Source organism: Enhydra lutris, unplaced genomic scaffold (assembly GCF_002288905.1).
Source record: "Enhydra lutris kenyoni isolate GAN:26980312 unplaced genomic scaffold, ASM228890v2 scaffoldscaffold19, whole genome shotgun sequence".
In the NCBI taxonomy this organism is placed as follows: domain Eukaryota; kingdom Metazoa; phylum Chordata; class Mammalia; order Carnivora; family Mustelidae; genus Enhydra; species Enhydra lutris.
The window spans coordinates 2,857,585-2,877,418 of NW_019154103.1; the positions used below are offsets into that span (position 1 = coordinate 2,857,585).

The window sequence follows — 19,834 nt, forward strand, 5'->3', positions numbered from 1 at the left end:
TCTCACCACTGCTATTAGTGTTTGTAAAGTTGAGTTGGTCACTGTGGCTAATGCCCAGATCAGCTCAAGACTTAACAATACATTTGCCATGTAGACACCCACAGTGATTAGGGGAAGGGTCCTCGCTTTCCCAGCAGGCCATCTGAGAGGCGCTCTCCTTCACACTTCCACTTTTGCTTTTCTAGGATGGAGCTTCAGCATGGGGTCAGCTTACCAGTTCCACAGTTGGCGTGTGTTCGTGATAGTCTGCGCGCTCCCCTGTGTCTCCTCGGTGGTGGCCCTCACATTCATGCCTGAAAGCCCACGGTTCTTACTGGAGGTAATGTGTATTACTATGAAGAGTTAAGGGAGCCACACACATTGGAACAAGTTCCTTGTTAATTCTAGGAAAGTGTGTGGACGTTTTCCCTTGCTGCCATGGGACCATAGAGGGATTGGTTTCACTGAGACATGTTTTATTTTACTTTTTTCATTATTTTTTTTTATTGTGTTATGTTAGTCACCATACAATACATCATTAGTTTTTGATGTAGTGTTCCAAGACTCATTGTTTACATATAATGGAGACATGTTTTAAAAGACCAGTGTGTGAAAAAGCTGCCTCGTGGCCAGAAAGCCTTCTCAAGCAAGTAACTTTTCCCTCAATGAAGAAACTTTGTCTTGCTTTTTTATACGTGAACTTTTCGCAGCCAAAGATAGTTCTAGTCACTAGAAATAGTTCTAGTCACATCCCTTGAACTGCTCACATACTTGAGGCTGTCCAGTGGGATAACCCATTTGTGCAATTACACCCAGCTTGCTTTTACAACACAAGATGGTTATTGGAAAATCGGGGAGAATAAGTGTTTTACCTTTTAGCCCTTCAGTGTCTGTTCACATTTCTTAGGTTGGAAAACATGATGAAGCGTGGATGATCCTGAAGTTAATTCATGACACAAACATGAGAGCACGGGGTCAACCTGAGAAAGTCTTCTCGGTAAGTACCTGCTTCTCAGCAAATCATCTATGCCAGGTGCAAGGAAACATTTTCTGAAAAGGACAGATTGTAAATTTTTCTCTCTACACCAGCTACGCTTATCTTTTGGTTCCTCATATTTCCACTTCACTTAGACGTATTGCTCTCACTGGCTCTGTGCTTGCTGTTCACTCTGCATGGAATGTTCTTACATCTTGTAGTTACCAAGTCTATTCTCAGTGGGGAAAGCCAGTCTAAATTAACGAAAATTGGATGGATGGAATTTTTTGGAAGGAACAGTGGTTTAAATTTTTTTACATAGGCAGTCATGCGATTAGACTAATGATGTTTTGTCTCAAATAGGTTTAGGCAGACATACAGTAAGACATAAAGGAGACATAAATAAGATCTTCAGTGTCTTATAAATAACACCAAATATAGGTGTTAAAACATATGAAATAGTTCCTTATTAAACAGTCTGTTGACACCTTATTTGTTTCTTTTTTACTTAGGAAACAAATTTTTCATATTGTAAATATATACTTAAGTTTGGCCTTTATCTACATTACCACACATTCTTCATTAGCGTATTTCTTTTTTAATGCAATATTATGGAGAAATGGAAGTCAGTAATGGATGTCTTCTATTGAGGACCTGGAAATATCTGAATAAACCCTTCTTTTAAGCAGATGCACAACAGAGGAGGGATTTTTTTTTTTAATGAAACAATCAGAAGGCTGGAGGAATCTTGAGGCGTCATTTAGAGACTCAATGTCACTTAACCCTTCTTAGCCACATGAGGAAAAACGCTTTACCAAAGTGATCTTCTGAGGTGAATCTCTCCAGGGCCTCACTGTGCTTTTTCTTCTGGAAGGTTTGAGTTACCAAATTCACACATGGTCATCCATGTTGTTACTACATTATGTGAGAATATGAGGGGATACTTCAAAAGAATGGGTAATCTTTAGAGTCATTTATTACGTGACTTTCAAAGTCATTATATCATTCCAACATGACAGCTTTGTCCTTTTCCCTGTTATGCCCACAATACAGCAAATCTGCATGCATTCCTCCAAAGCCTCCTTTTCAAGCTTTTCTTCTTATGCCCCTACCTTAAATATTGTTTTCCAGGACACTCTTTTTAGCTAATTTCTCTTTTAACCTAATATTCTTTCCTTAGCTGATTCCAGCTCTCCATCTCCTAATGGACAGTTCTCCTGAGCTCCAAATATACATGTTGAAGGCCATTATGGACATCCTTCTATGTCCTTTCAAATCTGAATTTCTAAGTCTGACTTCGCATCTTAAGAGACTTCAAGCTTCTTCCTTTTACTGAATTCTATCAGGAGATACCACCAGGACCATGAAACTGGAAAAACCTTAAAACTACCCTGTTTCTTGTTTCCCTTTATCCCCATAATATTCAAGGACTCACTCTGTCCTAGTATTTCCATCCTAAATATCATTCCTCTTTGTTCCTTACTTTTGACCCTACTGCCACTGATTTCTTTCAGCCCTCATTACTCACTGCCTTCTGCCCTTGGACTGTTCTTCAGGAATCTAAAACTCTTTGTAGTTGTCCAGTACCTTGTTTTCTTTCACAACTCGGGATGTTTGCACATGGTATCTCCCATGCTTGGAATGGCCTCCAAGTGATTCACATACATGGCAAATGACATACTTCTCCATAATTCCATGAAGATTTCTCTCATTCCCAATTCAACTTGGGTGTTCAGTAAAATACATCTTTTCCATCTAATATTGATCTCCATTAGAGGTTTTTTTTCTTTGTATGGTAATTTATTTTTGGAACTCCATAGTCTAGTGCTGAACCTGGTACCCAGGGAGTTCCCATGAATGAATGAACAAACACTGGTGAGGAGGGAAGAAGAAGCCTCCCACAAATAGTATGTTGAGAGATAAGAACACCTCTTTGATTTAAAAAATCTAGAGTATCACAAAGTAATGCCTCCATGGATTATTTTGAGCTGACTCTATTTGGAATCCCACATTTAACTCAGACATTATTTTCATTAAATACAGACCTCTTTGTTGGCATAGCAGGAAGAGGCTACTGCTTACCTCATATAATTTGGAAGATGCTGAAGGTTCCCAAATCACCACTATCAAAAGACAGTGTACCTGGACTCTTACAATAGAACTCCTGCTTTGGATATGGGCAGAATCTCCAGAAAAAAAGGTGTTCAAAAGTGACCCCTGGCAGGGGTAACATTTGTGCAATTGTCTATGTTCTCTCTAAAAGTTGAATGAATGTTGACTAACAGGGTAAGAGGGGACAGGTCCACAAAGGAACCATTCTTTTTTTTTTTTTTCCCCCTTATTTTTCTCTTTTCAGGCTTCATTCTCTGTGTTGAAAGCATTGCCTTTTCCATGTCTGGCTTCTTTTCCCAAGCAGAAGAGGCTAATTTAAGTCCTAAATGCAGCCTTTCCAAGTGATCTCCCATCATTTATTTCCCCTCTGTCACTGCAGAACCTATGTTAATACTTCCAGTCAGAGCCCATTCTCTGGACTTTGCACCGTGCTTGCCCGTGGCTATTTGCTGACCAGCCGCTGTGGGTTAGGTTTCCGGAAAAGGAAGAAAGGGTCATAAAATACAAAGGTAACTTGTAAGAACACAAGTTGGATGAGGAAGATTTAAGAACTATGTTGAGGGACCAAATTCAACAAATCCATGGGTTCCGAAGTAAAGTATGTACAATCACTTCAGTCCAAGCAAAATAATTCTTATTCCAGAAGCTAATCTCTCTGAATGTTTTATCTGTGAAATGTTTGCCTTTATGGTTATGCTGCAAAGAAGGGCACTTTGGTTTCATATTACTCTATCCCTACTTGTTCTTCCCCCTTTCTCCATAGTATTCCTTCCCATTCATTCTTTATGCAGTTCTTCCAAGTGGTGTTGAGATCCATATATTTCTATGCTCATGGTCTAATGTAAGAATGGAATGATTATCAGATACCTGCTTGCTTTTTTGGGAGTTGGGCTTTGCTCCTTTCAAAACAAATGATAGGCCTTCAGAGAAGAGAACTCAGCACTTGGCACTGTGTTGCTCTCTACAGGTCCACAGAATCAAAACCCCCAAACAAATAGATGAGCTGATTGAAATTGAGAGTGACACAGGGACATGGTACAGAAGGTGTTTTGTCCGGATCCGCACGGAACTCTATGGAGTAAGTAACAGACACCCCCCAACCCCTGCCGGCGTGTGCTGGCTAACATGGTGCCTTTAAGGTTGGTCAGAAGCAGGGTGGATTGTGACCATTCCATGAGTGAGCCTGTGCCCCCTGCTGTCCAGGACACCTCATTTTCCTGCACTGGGACCAGGTGAAAGGGCTCCCCTCCCCCCCCCCCCCCCCCCCCCCACCCCTGGGACAAGTGGGCTAGCCAAGACATTCATTCCAAAGACATTCCATCTTTGGGAAGGGAAGTGCTAGGCAAGGAGTCTTGGCAAGGCTGGGACACACAGAAGTTTTAAGTTACTTTGTCCATTGGCTTCCTGGAAGCTAAAAAAGTGAAACTTGTAGGATTTGGTTTCCTAGAGCCTCCAGCCTTGACACTGGAAGTTCCAATGAATCTGGCTCAAAGAAAAGTCAGTGTTTTAATAACTGGTGAAGGCGTTAGGGGAGTGGGTTCACTGCATAACCGCATAAGAAAACTAACTGTTTAATATTTTACAGATCTGGTTGACTTTCATGAGATGTTTCAACTACCCTGTCAGGGAAAATACAATAAAGCTTACAATAGTTTGGTTCACCCTGTCCTTTGGGTAAGTAATATTTCAGTTCTTGGTGAGTGAAATCTTTGTATTTCCACACGGTAACTCCCAGTCCCATGGCTCTCCTTTCTTACACTCTTTGATGCTGTTAATATGTTAGGAAGGATTTTTTTTTTTTTTTTTTCAGTTTAGGTTTGCTGGCCCTGACAGTTTTTATAAATGACTTACTTTATTTTGTCATAATGCTGGGTGGCAAAACCAATAGTCCTTGGAAAGTCTCACGAGACTGTGGGTGATTTGCTCCCCTTGGCTTCTCCACCCTCCTCTCCTTTGCTCGCCACCAGCCACAGCAACCTTCTTGCTTTTCCGTGAACATGCCAGAACGTTCCCATCTCAGGGAACTGCCTTGGCACTGCTGCCCAGACATTGCCCAGCTCATTTCCTCAACTCTTTTGAGACTTGGCTCGGATGTCACCTTCCCAGGCTCATCTTCCTTAAGCATTTACTTAATGGCAGCCCTTCAGCACTCCCTGCCCCCTTCTCAGCCTTATTATTCCCCCAGAGCACCTTCTGTCTTCAAATATACAGAAAAGTTCTTTATTCTATACAGAGTAAAGCTCTGTTTCCCCCTCTGTGGAAGCTCTGTGAGAACAGGGATTTTAAACTGTCTCATTCACTCCTGTATGCCCCTGGAACATAGTAAGTGCTCAATAAGTAATTAATGAATGAAGTCTCCATTCATGTGTTCTAAAAAAAGAGATAGAAAGAAAATATCAGAATTTTATTAGCTAATAGCTTTAGAATATTTGTATCCAACTCTGTTTTGCACAATTTACTGTTTAAAAGAGACAGTTAGATAATACCCTATACTTTCAGGTCTGTTGGCTCTTAATGCCCTAGTAGAGCCCAGCATCAATGCTGCAGGTTCTATCTGCAAACCTCCCTAATGCAAACAGGCGAGTGATCAAAGACGGTCAGTCTTTCGTAGTGCCATGAGGGGTAGCAATGGGAGAGACAGGGAAAGTGTGGATCAGAAGACCCAACACCTTCCTCTGCTCTGTGACTTGGAGATACTATACCAAGTTTTATTTCCTTATTTCCAAATTAAGAGGGATGCTTCAGATTATGTAAAGTAACTCCCACTCAAGTTCTAGGAGACACATTAATCAATGAAGGTAGACAAAGCTGAAAAGTGCCTACTATGTACTAAACACCCAGCTGGGCACAAAGGTAAGTAGTCAAAAGTTCTCCTCTTGATGTGGAGATTTACATGGTAATATCTGGTTTGCTGATATTTTGTTATTTATTGCTGACCACATTGTAAGCTTTACAGACTCCTTGTAATGTCCCTAAAATGTTAAAGAGTGCCTACATTTGGTGGATATTCAGTAAATGTTCACTGAATAAATGAAAAATTAGGTGAAACTCCTCCATGTCATGATGATGTATGCTCCAGGCCAACTTGTTTCCCTCATTGTTGTCATTTTCAAAGATTTTTGTCCTGAGTATATGAGTTGAGAGCAGGGTAATGGATGTTCAGGGTGCATGTATCCTTTAAATGAATATTTTTGTATTCTCTGGATAAATACCCCAATTGTTGGATCATAGGCATTTTTGCAAAGAAGGCCTAGGGATGGCCAACGGACATATGAAATATACTGTCACAGCTGATGAGGGACATACAGATCAAGACTACAATGAGATATCACCTCACATCTGTCAGAATGGCTAAAATCAGCATAAGAAACAACAGATGTTGGGGAGGACACACAGAAAAGGGACCCTCCTGCACTGTTGGTGGGAAGGCAAGCTGGTGTAACCACTCTGGAAAATAGTACAGCGCTTCCTCAAGACGTTAAAAAAAAAAAAGCTGCCCTATGACCCAGCAATTGCACTAGCCACTTATCAACTGCGCGGTAGCCATATGTGGTTAGTGGCTGCTGTACTAAAGAGCACAGAAGAGTGCCTGAGCTGTTCCCTGCTGGAATCATACCTAAGAGAGTATAGCAGCAAGTGGAAATAACCTGGATTTTCAGATAATAACCCGAATGACCCTTCTCCCAGCCTTGAACCCCTTGAGAAATGGGTCTCTGCCCTTGAGCTCACTATATCACAGTAGTGTAGGAACCCAGAAATAGTCCCCATGAGTAAAGAGGTCATTCTTTAATGGTACTCAGAGTTTGGGGACCCCAGGAGTTTGTACCACCAGATTAGGAGATGGGGTTCTTCAGTGAGGCCTAGGGTGATGAGAAGAGCGTCAGGGTCAGGAAGCCCTGTGTTGGTATAGGATGCAGGTCCCTGTCCAAAAGCAGAGGGCAGAACTCCTCCTATCCGTGGGGCTTCCCAGGCTGGCTCTCTGGCGTGATTTTTGCGGGCTGATGCGTGGGGGAAGATGGCTGCTCCATGATTCCTTCTGTTGCAGGGAGCGGATCAGAATCACAGGTGCTTCTCCAGGAATCCCTGCCTCTCTGAAATTGTCACTTGGCAGGGGTCGGTCATTGCCACGGGCATGTGGGCACCCATACAAACTCCTGTGTCTTTGTCTTTGCAGGTACTATGGATTATCTGTGTGGTTCCCTGACGTCATCAAACATCTGCAGTCGAACATGTTGCCCATTGAAAAGATCGAGAGAGAAAAATTTTCAAATTTCAGTGTTAACTTTACAATGGCCAATCAGTTGCACATGGGAGCAGAGTACGACAATGGCAGGTCCAGAAACTTTGAAATAACTTAATCTGCTGTCTGTTCTGAAAAAAGTCTTTCTTCTTAGCCTTTGCTGCATGGAAGCATGCACTGCTGTTTGCTTGTTTGTTTGTCTTAGTTTGTACATTAGTCATTTTCAGACTGAGTTTAAACACTTCCAAATGGGCTTTAAAAAAAAAAAAAAAGGTATATGTGTATCAGTCCTTGACTTAAAACCGCTTCTGAAACTGCTGCTTCACATTTGTGAAGTAGCGGAATTAACTGGTGTGAAAAGAAAATTTAAAGAGACCCTGGAAAGCAACAGAAATAAGTCATGGGAGAGAATAGGGAGGAGTACAGGCAATAAGATGGTTGATGGTTGGGACGCCTGGGTGGCTCAGTTGGTTGGACGACTGCCTTCGGCTCACGTCATGATCCCGGAGTCCTGGGATCTAGTCCTGCATCAGGCTCCCAGCTCCACGGGGAGTCTGCTTCTCTCTCTGACCTTCTCCTCCCTCATGCTCTCTCTCACTGTCTCTCTCTCAAATAGATAAATAAAATCTTAAAAAAAAAAAAAAAGATGGTTGATGGTGCTACTTAATTCAGAGAAGAAATCCGTAGTGTAACATGATGCCTGTCTCTTACCCCTGAGAAGGGGGACTACTTTCAGAAGCCCTTCCTTCTCCACTAGGCTGAATCTGGAAGTGATGTTACATTGTACCAGTAAGACTTTCCCTTAAAGAACAGAAATGATGGGGCGCCTGGGTGGCTCAGTGGATTAAGGCCTCTGCCTTCGGCTCAGGTCATGATCCCAGGGTCTTGGGATCAAGCCCCACATGGGGCTCTCTGCTCAGCAGGGAGCCTGCTTCTCTCTCTCTCTCTCTCTCTGGCTGCCTCTCTGCCTATTTGTGATCTCTGTCAAATAAATAAAAAAAAAATAAAATCTTTAAAAAAAAAAAAAAAGAACAGAAATGATTCCCCAAAGTACAGGGCTTTGAAAATACAGAATAGGTTAGCAAAGGACTTTTTTGAAGATGGACTCTGGAATGCCTCTTGGTATGTACAGAGAACTGGCTTAGGAAGGTGGTTCCAGCACATTCTTTCATCGGGGGAAAGGAATAGATGAGATCATTTCTGTTAGTTGTCATCTGGGTAAATAATGGCTAGTGTGTGCTCCTGATGGTTAAATTTCTTAAGGAATTGTCCCAAAGGCAGAGTAATTTTTTAAAAGTAAAAAATTTTTAAAAACTGGACCAAGTTTTCCCAGACAAAACCGCTTTGGAAGGATGAAAAAGAATTCTGTAGGATACTTATGGTTTATATGATGAAAGGGAGAAGAATTATGAAGTAGGAGATAATTGTTTAAATTGGCAATTCCACAAGGGGCTTAATCCTTATGCAGGCCATGTAGGATCACCTTCATTCTCCCACATAAAATCCCAACCCAAGCCTGCACTTGTCTTTCCGTGGAAACCTTTGTAATGGCAGGGTAAAAATTTACTTCATTGATTTTTAAAAGAGTTGTTACTCCATTAGACATGTCTGATATGTTTGTGTCTCTGACCTATTTTTTTTTAAAGATTTTATTTATTTATTTGACAGAAAGAGATCATAAGTAGGCAGAGAGGCAGGCAGAGAGAGGGGGAAGCAGGCTCCCCACCAAGCAGAGAGCCCGATGCAGGGACCCTGAGATCATGACCTGAGCTGAAGGCAGAGGCTTAACCCACTGAGCCACCCAGACGCCCCCTCTGATCTATTTTAAATGATGCTGGTTAAAGTTCTAAGCCAACTCTTTGGTCACCACCAGGAAGTTTTTTACATTAGCAAGATAATTATTAGCCATTTTAATAGTATTAAAATCCCTGTAAAACATATATATTTATTTTAGAAGGCGATAGAATTTTTATCGATTTTCGTTTATTTGTCTTTCAGGGAAATGGGAAATGCTGCTAGCTAACTCATTTTTTATAAAGAACTTTCCTATTCAATACCATAAAATGGCATCTCTCCTTAATGCCATGGTACTGATCTGGAATAGCCTCTGGGGTAGACTGTCACCAAACAAAGCGAAAAGAGTAGAATTGCATGTCTTATTTGCTAGCACTCCATAAAAAGACTGCTCCTAAGACCACATGAGAAACTGGCCACACTGGCCACCTCCGGACAAAAGAACTGGGAGGCTTAAGGTTGGCTGGGAAAAGACTTATTTTATCCTTTTTCAGTGTTTTCAATTTTGTACCTTGTGAACTGTGTGTATATATTATCCATTCATAAAAAACCTGAAATTGTTTTCCCTTTCTAAATTCACTTCTAGTTCAGAAAATTGATAATATTCTTAAAATGTGCCGTTATTGGGACATCTGGGTGGCTCAGTTAGTTAAGGGTCTGACTCTTGATTTCTGCTCAGGTCCTGATCTCAGGTTGTGAGATCAAGTCCCGAGTCGTGCTCTGCCCTCAGTGTGGAGCTAATTTCGGATTCTCTCTCCCTCCCTCTCTCTCTCCTTCTGCCCCTTCCCTGCTCACTCTCCCTCTCTTGGAAAAAAAAAAAAGTACCATTATTTACCCTTCTTTAATGGCAAATTTATGGTTTAGATGGATTTACTCTTGACCCCTAGAGTAGAGGTTGAAATGAGATTACTTTTAAAGAAGGTGTTGTGTTAGGCCACAGCATTTTGAGCTGACAGATATCATCAGGCACTAAGGTGAGAACAATTTTGGAAGTATTGAAGAGGGTATAGCTTTTAAGCCGGTCAGCTTGCTTGCCTGGGAGGCTCAGACCCTTTCTGCCCCAAGTGGTATTTGGTGTAATAACTTATTCTCCAGTTGAACAAGCATTCTCCTCTCGGTGCGTGGCTAAGTATTGATTCATGATCTCTTAATAACTTACCAAGACACAACGATGACTATCGATCCATGTCTTCTGGGAGGCCTTATCAACACAGACAGATCTGGTCGTAGACTCTTTTAAGATGTTAGGATCATCATGACTGTTATTATCTTCACCATCTAGAACCCTCCACCCCTTGCAGCATTCAAAAAAGTATCTGTGCAGGTTTCATCATTCTACACTTTTCCAAAAAACAAGCAGAGCTCTCATCACTCTGCTTAGTTCAAGCAATACCAGTTGGCTTTGACAAGAAAATTATTCATGGAAATGAGGGTGACCTATGAGTTTCTTCCTTTCTATGAGCCCTGAGTCAATTGTTCCTCATGTAAATGAAGTCCAATTCTCATTGTTCTCTACCAGAAATCCCTATAGGAAAATGAAGAACCCTTGAATTTTTAGCTTAGGAAACAGACTTCTGTCAAAAGTGAGCCTGGGAGCACATTCTTAAGTTAGAGTCATTAACCTCAAATAAAGAATTTTCAAATAAAGGCATATGATCAAGAGCAAGAGGATAGGATTGAAAAATAAGAGATCGGTAGCCTCTGTTAGTCTCCAAACTTCCTTCATTAACATACCCTACAAAATCTTTTGCCAACATTGCAAAAGCTAAATGAAGTTTTCCTGAATGCCATCTCTTCTGCTGGAAAATAATATAGGTGAGCCGGGAGATAGCCAAAGGACAGGCTGCGTGAAGAAGTGGGGTGGGCAGTTAAGAACCTAGAAGATCCAGAGGCTAATGTCTTTATGAAGAGTCCATAGTGGGGCATCAGATCTCTAAACCCATTTGACTTTACTTTGAACCCTGATGGACACAATCATTGATAAGAATTTTTGTGTGTGTGTTTTGGGCAGATTTCTAGGGATGAAGTTCAAATCTGTAACTTTCAAAGACTCACTTTTTAAGGCCTGCGTCTTTGAGGATGTGACTTCAGTCAACACCTACTTCAGGAACTGCACATTTATTGACACTGTTTTTGACAACACAGGTAGGTGTGCTCCTTCGCCCTGCCTGGGGCCTCTTCAAATGGCCCAGTTCTTGGCAGAAACCTGATACCCCTGTGATAGTGTGGGCAGAGGCATATGGGGAAAGTAGATATTAAAGTATTAAGGAATGGATTTCCTTAATCAGATTTGATCATGGTTAAGCTTTTATTATTTCTCTCTGTCAGATTTAATGCAAATAGGACTTGCTGAAGTTCCAAGTTAAAAGAAAAAAATCCTTGAGGCGCCTGGGTGCCTCAGTAGGTTGAGTGCCTGGCTCTTGATATCAGCTCAGATCATGATCCCAGAGTCAGGGTCAGGAGGTCCCAGGGTCAGGAGATGTCAGACTCTGCACTGAGTGTGGGACCTGCTTAAGATTCTCTCTCTTTCCCTCTGCCCCACACCCACCCACTCTGCTCACATGTGTGCACGATTTCTCTGTCTTAAAAAGAAAAAATACCTTTAAGTAATTTTTAAAAAAGATTTTATTTATTTATTTGAGAGAGAAAGAGCACACAGGTGGGTGGAGGGGCAGAGGGAGAAACAGACTCCCTGCTGAGCAGGGAGTCTGATGCAGGACTCGATCCCAGGACCCCGGGATCATGACCTGAGCCAAAGGCAGACCCTTAACTGACTGAGCCACCCAGGTGCCCCTCCCTTGAGTAATGTTTGAAGAAAAGAATTGCCCCTCAGTTTGTTTATAATCCTGGCTTCAAAATTTGATGTCTACCTAAGTGATAATGCCTGAGCTGCAGCGAACGGAGATGGACTACGCATGGCTGCGCTTAATCAGACAGTTTTTTGTCCAATCCTGGTAATGGAGTTTGGAAAACTCCCCAGGGGAAAAGAAGAGTTGCGGGGGGAGGGGGGTACTGATTGAGCACCTATCATAGGCTGGTTCCTACTTTCCATCATTAGGCATTCATTATCTCATTTCATGAGATAATAGTGGAGACTTGGAAAAAGTAATCTGGCCACATTCATAGACCTGGTAACAGCTAACATTTGAGACCAGTTTTATCTGATTGCCAAGCCCATGCTTTCCCACCTCTGTACTCCGGTGTGTCTGTCCTATGAGTCCAAAATAACAGCGCAGCACAGGGAGGAGTATAGCGCTACCTTGGGCCAGTGCGGCCTTCTTGGTGTTCAGACAGGAAGCAGCTCTGCCCAACTCCCAGTGAGAGCGGAATCAGGTGTCTTCAGGTTTTTTTAAAACAGTGCTTTCACTGCCTTCTAACCCATTCAACCTCAGAAGACCAGCTTTTTAGGCACGTTTTGATCAGTAAGGGACAATAATGGTTGTGATTCCCACTGTCTTTTAGCAGAACCCACCATTACTTTGCACCTTGGATAGATCCAAGTTCAAGGAAAAAAAAAAAACAAAAGCAAAACAAAAAAGTGAATGCCAGTGACCTTCCAATAAGGGCAACTCTTACTCCTTTGTGCCTTCCTCCACTTTGACCTCACCTTCTACATTCAGCCTTATGGGTCCAACAAAAGGCTATTCCTTCTCTTTGCCTCAGAGTCCCATAAAATAGGAATGATAAGGCTGATTCATCTACATTTTGAAACAACTTGTTTTTGTAGTTGTGGTATGGAAGCTATTAGTTCTATAATAATAGTACTTATGTAACATGATAATTAGAACAAAGTAACATTATAAAGGAGTAAGCAAGTAATATAATTAGCAATGGCCAAACAGAAAAAATCAGAGGATAACTAGACTCTAATGTATTTTTTTATTAAACAAACCTATCCTTCATTCAGCTACTTTGTAATATGAGGTTCTAGAGCAGCCCCTGTGTGTTGGCCAGGACCTGAAGCCCTCAAGTTTACAATACCGTGTTTCTTTTCTGAATTCTTGACTGGCTTTCTTCGACTGGGGCACAACTGTAAAGAGCCTGATGAATGTTTTTGTGTCCACAGATTTTGAGCCATATAAATTCATTGATAGCGAATTTCAAAACTGCTCATTTTCTCACAACAAGACGGGATGCCAGATTACCTTCGATGATGACTATAGTGCCTACTGGATTTATTTTGTCAACTTCCTGGGGACATTGGCAGTGTTGCCAGGGAACATCGTGTCTGCTCTCCTGATGGACAGAATCGGGCGCTTAACGATGCTGGGTATGTGTTTGGTTTTATGTAAAATAAAAGAGCTGCCCTTGCCGTCTCTGGGGAGCCTGGTTCCCACTGTACTCCCTGCCCCCTGAGGGATTTGCATCCCACAGAGATGAGGAGAAATCCCTTAAGACCCTTCATTAGGACTAAATCTCAGCAAAAATTATGTCTAATTATATTTCATTTGAACAGCTTCCATGAACTAACAGACTGAAGAACTAATTATGTGTGACTGATGTATATTCTTCCACTTAAGTAGCTGAGTAATTATTGACGATGTGCATTTCCTGCTTGCTGTGTTCAGAAGCAGTTGGAGGGGCAAACCTTTATACAGGTGAGTCTACCTGTACCTGAGCTGTTGGAGTCCAGACCACAGCCTCCCCGTGGGATTCAGGTTTGCTGAGAGATGACAAGGACCCAAGGATTATTCTTTCTAAGATGGCAGGAAACATGGCACCCTTTTGTCTTCATCGTTGGCAGGTGGCTCCATGGTACTTTCGGGGATCAGCTGTTTCTTCCTCTGGTTGGGCAGCAGTGAGTCCATGATGGTAGGCGTGCTGTGTCTGTATAACGGATTGACCATCTCGGCCTGGAACTCTCTGGATGTGGTCACTGTGGAACTGTACCCCACAGACCGCAGGTATGTTGAAATAGGCCTCTAGCAAGAGGTGCTCTGGGACCCCTGAAAAGTCATAGAAAAATAAGCCGAGGGCGCCTGGGTGGCTCAGTGGATTAAGCCGCTGCCTTCGGCTCAGGTTGCAATCTCGGGGTCCTGGGATCGAGTCCCGCATCGGGCTCTCTGCTCAGCGGGGAGCCTGCTTCCCTCTCTCTCTCTGCCTGCCTCTCTGTCTACTTGTGATCTCTCTCTGTCAAATAAATAAAAATAAAATCTTAAAAAAAAAGAAAAAGAAAAATAAGCCAAACTGTCATTTCCCAAAGGACTTGAAAATCCAAAAAAAAAACAAACAAACAAAAAACTGGTTTATGAGGTCATAGTTTTCACTCATACATTTTAAAAAGATAATGTCAGGGAATGTAGTTGCTAGTAGGAATAAGTAATTGGGCGGTGAAATTAGTGAAGAAATTTACTTGTGTCCATGACTTGGTTTGTTGGTTGACAGTATGAGTAGCCCATACTGAAGTCGTGAGGGGAAGGGTTTGGACAACATTTTCAGCTCTTGGACCACATTTTCACTAGCTAATCAGTCCTGAGAGGACTCTTACTTTCCTTTGTAAGTGTCTGCATGAGCTCTGTATTAAGCAACCACAGAGAAGTCTCTACACTATATCTCTTGACCTTCCTGGGAAGGTCAAGGCCCAAATATCTTGGGAAAGCCCAACACATTTCCAGTTATAACAACAACAACAACAACGATTGCTATTAGAAGAAAGTTATGCATCAGTCCCAATGTGGAGATAAAGACTTTGCATCTTATATCAGAGAATGGACAAAAAGTTAGAGTTTTGGGGTCAAGCTGTAGCAGCTGAATAATTAAAATAATAAAAGCCCTGTTTTTCCATTTGACATCAGTAAAGAGCAATGGCCTTTGCCCTCTTTTATTTTGTGTATACTTTGTCACCATGGAAACCCTCTCTGCTGAAGGATGGGGTCAGTATTTTCTGAACTTTGAAATGGAGGAGGGATTTTTCTAAGACTATGCAGAAACATTTGGGATGAGAATTTTCAATAACATCTATCTATTACTGAGCTTATAGGAACGTTATAGGAACTATATACCCATCTCCCACAGAACATCTCAAATTCTGACAGATGTGTGCTTATCAAATATTCTACTAGGCCCTCAGTAACCTCCTGCTGAGTATTTAGGCTCTGAAAGGAACCATATCCTCCAAATACAGCATCTCCTTTATTCATTCAACAAACATTAATTCTCTTTTGTGAGCAAGCTCCTGGGGTAGATGCCACAGGCCTTGGGATGAGGGTGCTGCCAAAAAGAAAGAAAGGAAGGAAGGAAGGAAAGAAGAGGAAAGGAGAAAAAGAAAAGGAAAGGAGGGAAGGAGGGAAGGAAGGGAGAAAGAGAAAGGAAAGATTAAGACTATGCAGTATCCAGTGAGCATTATTTTATCAACCTTCTTCCTGCAAATAGGGCCCAGATGTGGATTAAGCTATACATTTAAAATAAACCCCTTAAAGGGGGTGCCTGTGTGGCTCAGTCGTTAAACATCTGCCTTCATCTCAGGTCATGATTCGAACCTTGCATGGAACCCCACATTGGGCTCCCTGCTTGGCAGGAAGTAGGCTTCCCCCTCTGCCTGATTGTGTTCGCTCTCTCACTGTCTCTCTCTGTCAAAATCTTTTAAAAAAATTTAATAAAATAAAATAAACCCCTTAATGTTAAAGCAAGGCTATGGCATAGCCAGATACCTTTTTCTTATCCATGTAAGAGTTTGATACTATTTTAGATGAATCAGCTGCTTATCCCTCTACCAGAATGGATGAAAGGATGAATATTCCTCTATGGCAAAATCTGACTTAAAAAACAAAAAACAACAAATTGGGCAGTTTCCTCCAATGAGAAACATGGGCATGCTGTAATTCTGTTGTTAAACTTTGATATAATTCCAACGACAGAATTTGTTAGTAAAAACAGAAATTGCTATTTGTGTTTGCTTGGGTCCTCTGAGAAGCAGAGGATAGGACAAAACTAAACGTGTACAGATTTTAGTAGGAGACATGGCTGTGTGAGAGAAAACGGGGATGGAGGAGAAGTCTGGGCATGCTACAGGGAAGCCTGGGCCCCAGGGAAGGAGTGAGGAAGGACAGTAGGGGGGACTGCCCCCCACCTCCTCCGGCAGTCTCAGGAGGGTTTGGCAAGACGATGGGGGGATGGAGCCGGTGGGGGGGGCGCAGGGTGACAACATCTGCTTCCAGCAAGTCCTGTGTGTCCCAGGAACCGGCCAGTAGTAGTACTCCTAACATGTTCGGTTATTAGAGCAGCAAAACGTGGGGATGAATTTCTGAGCTCAGCAGCTGGGGCAGCAACTTGGATGTCTGCAATGCGTGTTTTTACTGCAGCCACAGATCTGCTGGTGGACATTCTGCAACTCTTACACAGATATGAGTAGATAACATGCAGGAAGTCAGTTTCCTCAGTGATGGAGAGCTAACTGGTCCTCCAGAGCATTTCTGCCAGGGCCCTAGTGGGAGAGCCGTCCCATCTCTTCTGTTATAGGCAAAAACTTGCTCTCCCGTGTCTGCCATGCTCTCCTGGGCCACAGAAGGAGTCTCCATGGATCTCTGGCTTAGCTCTTAGAGGAAAACCCCAGCGGTGCTGAGTGCAGGCATCCTGTGGCCTCTTCTCCCCATGAAAGCAGAAAAGAATACATCTCAACAGGAATTCTGACTAGAGGTGGTGATATTTCATATCAGAACTTTAGCACTGTCAACTTCTTGCCCAGTTTCTGGAATCTCCTTAATGATCAGAATAAGACACTCTGATACCAGGCCCTGAGCTTAAAAAAAAAAAAGTAACCTAGGGAGTCAGTTAACAGCCAGCTCCTATCAAAATCCCAATCAGGGGCACCAGGGTGGCTCAGTTGGTTGAGCATCCAACTCTTGATCTGAGCCCAGGTCTTGATCTGAGGGTGGTGAGTTCAAGCCCCACATTGGGCTCCATGCTGATTTTTGTTAAAAACAAAAAATCAAAAATCCCAATCAAAATGATTCTATTTGGGGAACATAATGTAAGGTATAGTCTAAGCGCTGTGACAGTTGAAATCTACATTTGTCAAACACGTTATAGATTTTACTTTTTATGTTATGCCTTTGACTTTTACTGGGGGCTACATTTGCCTTTACTGTGAAAACCCCAAGGAGGACAGGATACCATGCATTACAGTGCACACTTCCCTCCTTGCAGAGGCTGCCCCCCAATATGCAGGGAGCTCTAGGGTCCCCTTCTGAGAAGTTGCTCTGTCCCTTCCTTTCATGTCATAAAAATAGGTAATTCTTCACATTTCATTCTCCGTTATGCAGGGAGGAGGCCTGTCTCTGCTAAATCTGCATGGTCTGGCTATTTGCTTTGTTCGTTCTCATTCTGATTTATTCTCTTTTATTCCTATTATATTAATTTTTTTTTGTTTTTATATGCTACCCTAAATTTTTTCCTAGAGAGGCAGGAAAGTTCAAGATTAAAATTATACATACTGAATAGCACTTTCCTGTGCTTAAAAAAATGAAACAAAAAAAAAGCTATAAGCACTTTTTGTAAAGGAAAGCTCTGTTTTTCTACTGAAAGAATAATATTTCTCAATATTATACTTCTAGCCATGAGGTGTGGGGGTTTTTCTTAATTTTCTATAATTCACAGCAAACACCAGCTGAATGTCCTTCAATTTAACTCAGTTCTGACACTATTTGCCTGGTGACAGCATCAGATGCCACAGGTTAAGAGCTCAGTTCCCACAAGATTGTCCCCATTGCAGATGCCAAACACAAGTCAGGTTATCACCTGCACTTCTGACCCACTGGCCATAAATTGGAGTTCTCATGACCCTTCCTTGAGTTTGATCATTTGGTTGGCTCATAGAACTCAAGGGAATATTTATTTACATGTACCAACTTTTTATAAGAAGATACAGAAAGAACCAGGAAGAGCCAGATGGAAGAGATGCAGAAGTGAGGTATGAGAGGAGGGCAAGGAGAGTCCATGCTCCTCCAGCTGCAGGACTTTCCAGTACTTCCAGTGTTGACCAATCTGGAAGCTCAGCATCTTGTTCAAGATTTTTTAATAGTCCACCCAGCCATCCCTCTCACTCCTTTGCAGTTCCAACCCTCTAATCACTTGCTTCTTCTAGGTCAGCCCCCTCCTGAGGCTTTCTAGGCACCCCTCAAGTCACCTCATTAGCATAAACTCAGGCACCATGAGAAGGGTGCCTTATGAATACTGAAGGCATGCCTCTCACTCACATTTTAGGAGCTGGGAACCAGGACAGAGACAACATGTATTTCTTAGACTGTACCTTTCTACTGTGTCAATGTCACTATAATTCTTCTAGCCTCAAAAGCTCAGCATCAGAGTAAGCATAACACAATGATTGCCTGATGACATTTCAGCTTTTCTCCCAGGTTAGAAAGATCATGGACAGTAATGGCACTGGATAATTTGAGGGGCACAGAAGGGGTTAGAAGGACCCTCCCAAATACACATTTTAGTAGAGTCCTTATAAGATGCAATTTATTTATGGAGATGTGAGGGAATCCATTTTTTGGATAAAGCTTGATGAGTATATTCTTTGATACTCTCTCACACCAAATATATGGTGTATTTTCCAACACCAACCGATTCTCCAGTTCTGACTCTACGTGGAGCTGGTATCAGATCCTGCAAGTTAAAGAGCTCAGTCACACAAAACTGCCTCTATTTCAGATGCACACTGCAAATAGGGTACCCAGGCAACTCACACTTCTGCCCAGCCAACTACAGATTTGTGACTTTCCACAACCCCAAAGAGGTTGGACCATGTTTACTAGACAAAGAAGTACCTAGGGTGAGGCACAGAAGAGTCTGAAGTGCATGAGCCTCTGTTCCCGTGCAGTTAGGGCACGCCACCACCCACCTTCCATGGGAGTGGACTCACTACTAGTCTGCAAGCTCTCCAGATTTATAGAGGTTTCATCATGTAGGCATGATCAATTAAACCCTTGGTCATTGATGACTGAATTTAATCTCCAGCACCTCTCCCATCCCTGGAAGTTGGGGATTGGGTAAGAGGTTGAAATTTTAACTCTCTCTACACATGGTGGGTTATTTCCAGAGACCAGCCCCCATCAAGAAGCTATCTAGGAGCCCCTCAAATTAAAGCAGAAATGATTTGAAGTTTTCTGTTATTATGCAGAAAAGCTGAGGTTTTAAAGACTGATACAACTCAGTCTTACCTGGAGCAGGTGAAGGTAGAATTGCTGCTCAGGGAATTCTGAAAACATGTACCACTTGTTCAGAAGGTGGGAATCTAGCAATCTCAATGTTTTTCCCTATAGATGAGGTGTTGTTTCCTTTGGCTGCTTTCAAGATTTTTTTCTTGGTCTTGGCATGGATTTCTTTGGCTTATTATATTTGAGGTTTACTCAGCTTTTTGGATCTGTAGGTTTGTGTCTCTTGACAAATTTGCAAGGTTTTCAGCCATTACATATTTGAATATTTTTCTCTTCTTCTGTCTGAACTCGAGTGACATGAGTATTAGACTTTTTGTGATCGTCCCAAAGGTCCTTGATGCTTGGTTAATTTGTTTTTAGTCTATTTGCTGTTTCTATTCTTGGAAACTTTCTATTATTCTCTTCCAGTTCACTAATTATTTCCACTGACTCCTCCATTCTGCTGTTGAGCCCAATCACTAAGCTTTTTTCTATTTTTTTCTATATGTTTTCTATATTTTATGTGTTTCAAGTCTGTTCATGATTGCTTGAACATTGAAACATTATTTTGAAATTGAAACATTATTATCATGA

General features: G+C 42.0%; 1 protein-coding gene across 1 annotated transcript in view; it reads left to right on the forward strand.

The window, feature by feature from the left end:
* The window catches only part of LOC111148384 (synaptic vesicle glycoprotein 2C), a 158,069-nt gene that overhangs the window by 123,511 nt on the left and 14,724 nt on the right, over positions 1–19,834 (forward strand). Inside the window, exons 4-11 of the mRNA XM_022504892.1 lie at positions 186–319; positions 887–976; positions 4,035–4,145; positions 4,653–4,741; positions 7,242–7,400; positions 11,113–11,246; positions 13,168–13,371; positions 13,846–14,005. Of these exons, the coding sequence (XP_022360600.1) occupies positions 186–319; positions 887–976; positions 4,035–4,145; positions 4,653–4,741; positions 7,242–7,400; positions 11,113–11,246; positions 13,168–13,371; positions 13,846–14,005 (1,081 nt within the window). The remainder of the gene's footprint in view (positions 1–185; positions 320–886; positions 977–4,034; positions 4,146–4,652; positions 4,742–7,241; positions 7,401–11,112; positions 11,247–13,167; positions 13,372–13,845; positions 14,006–19,834) is intronic.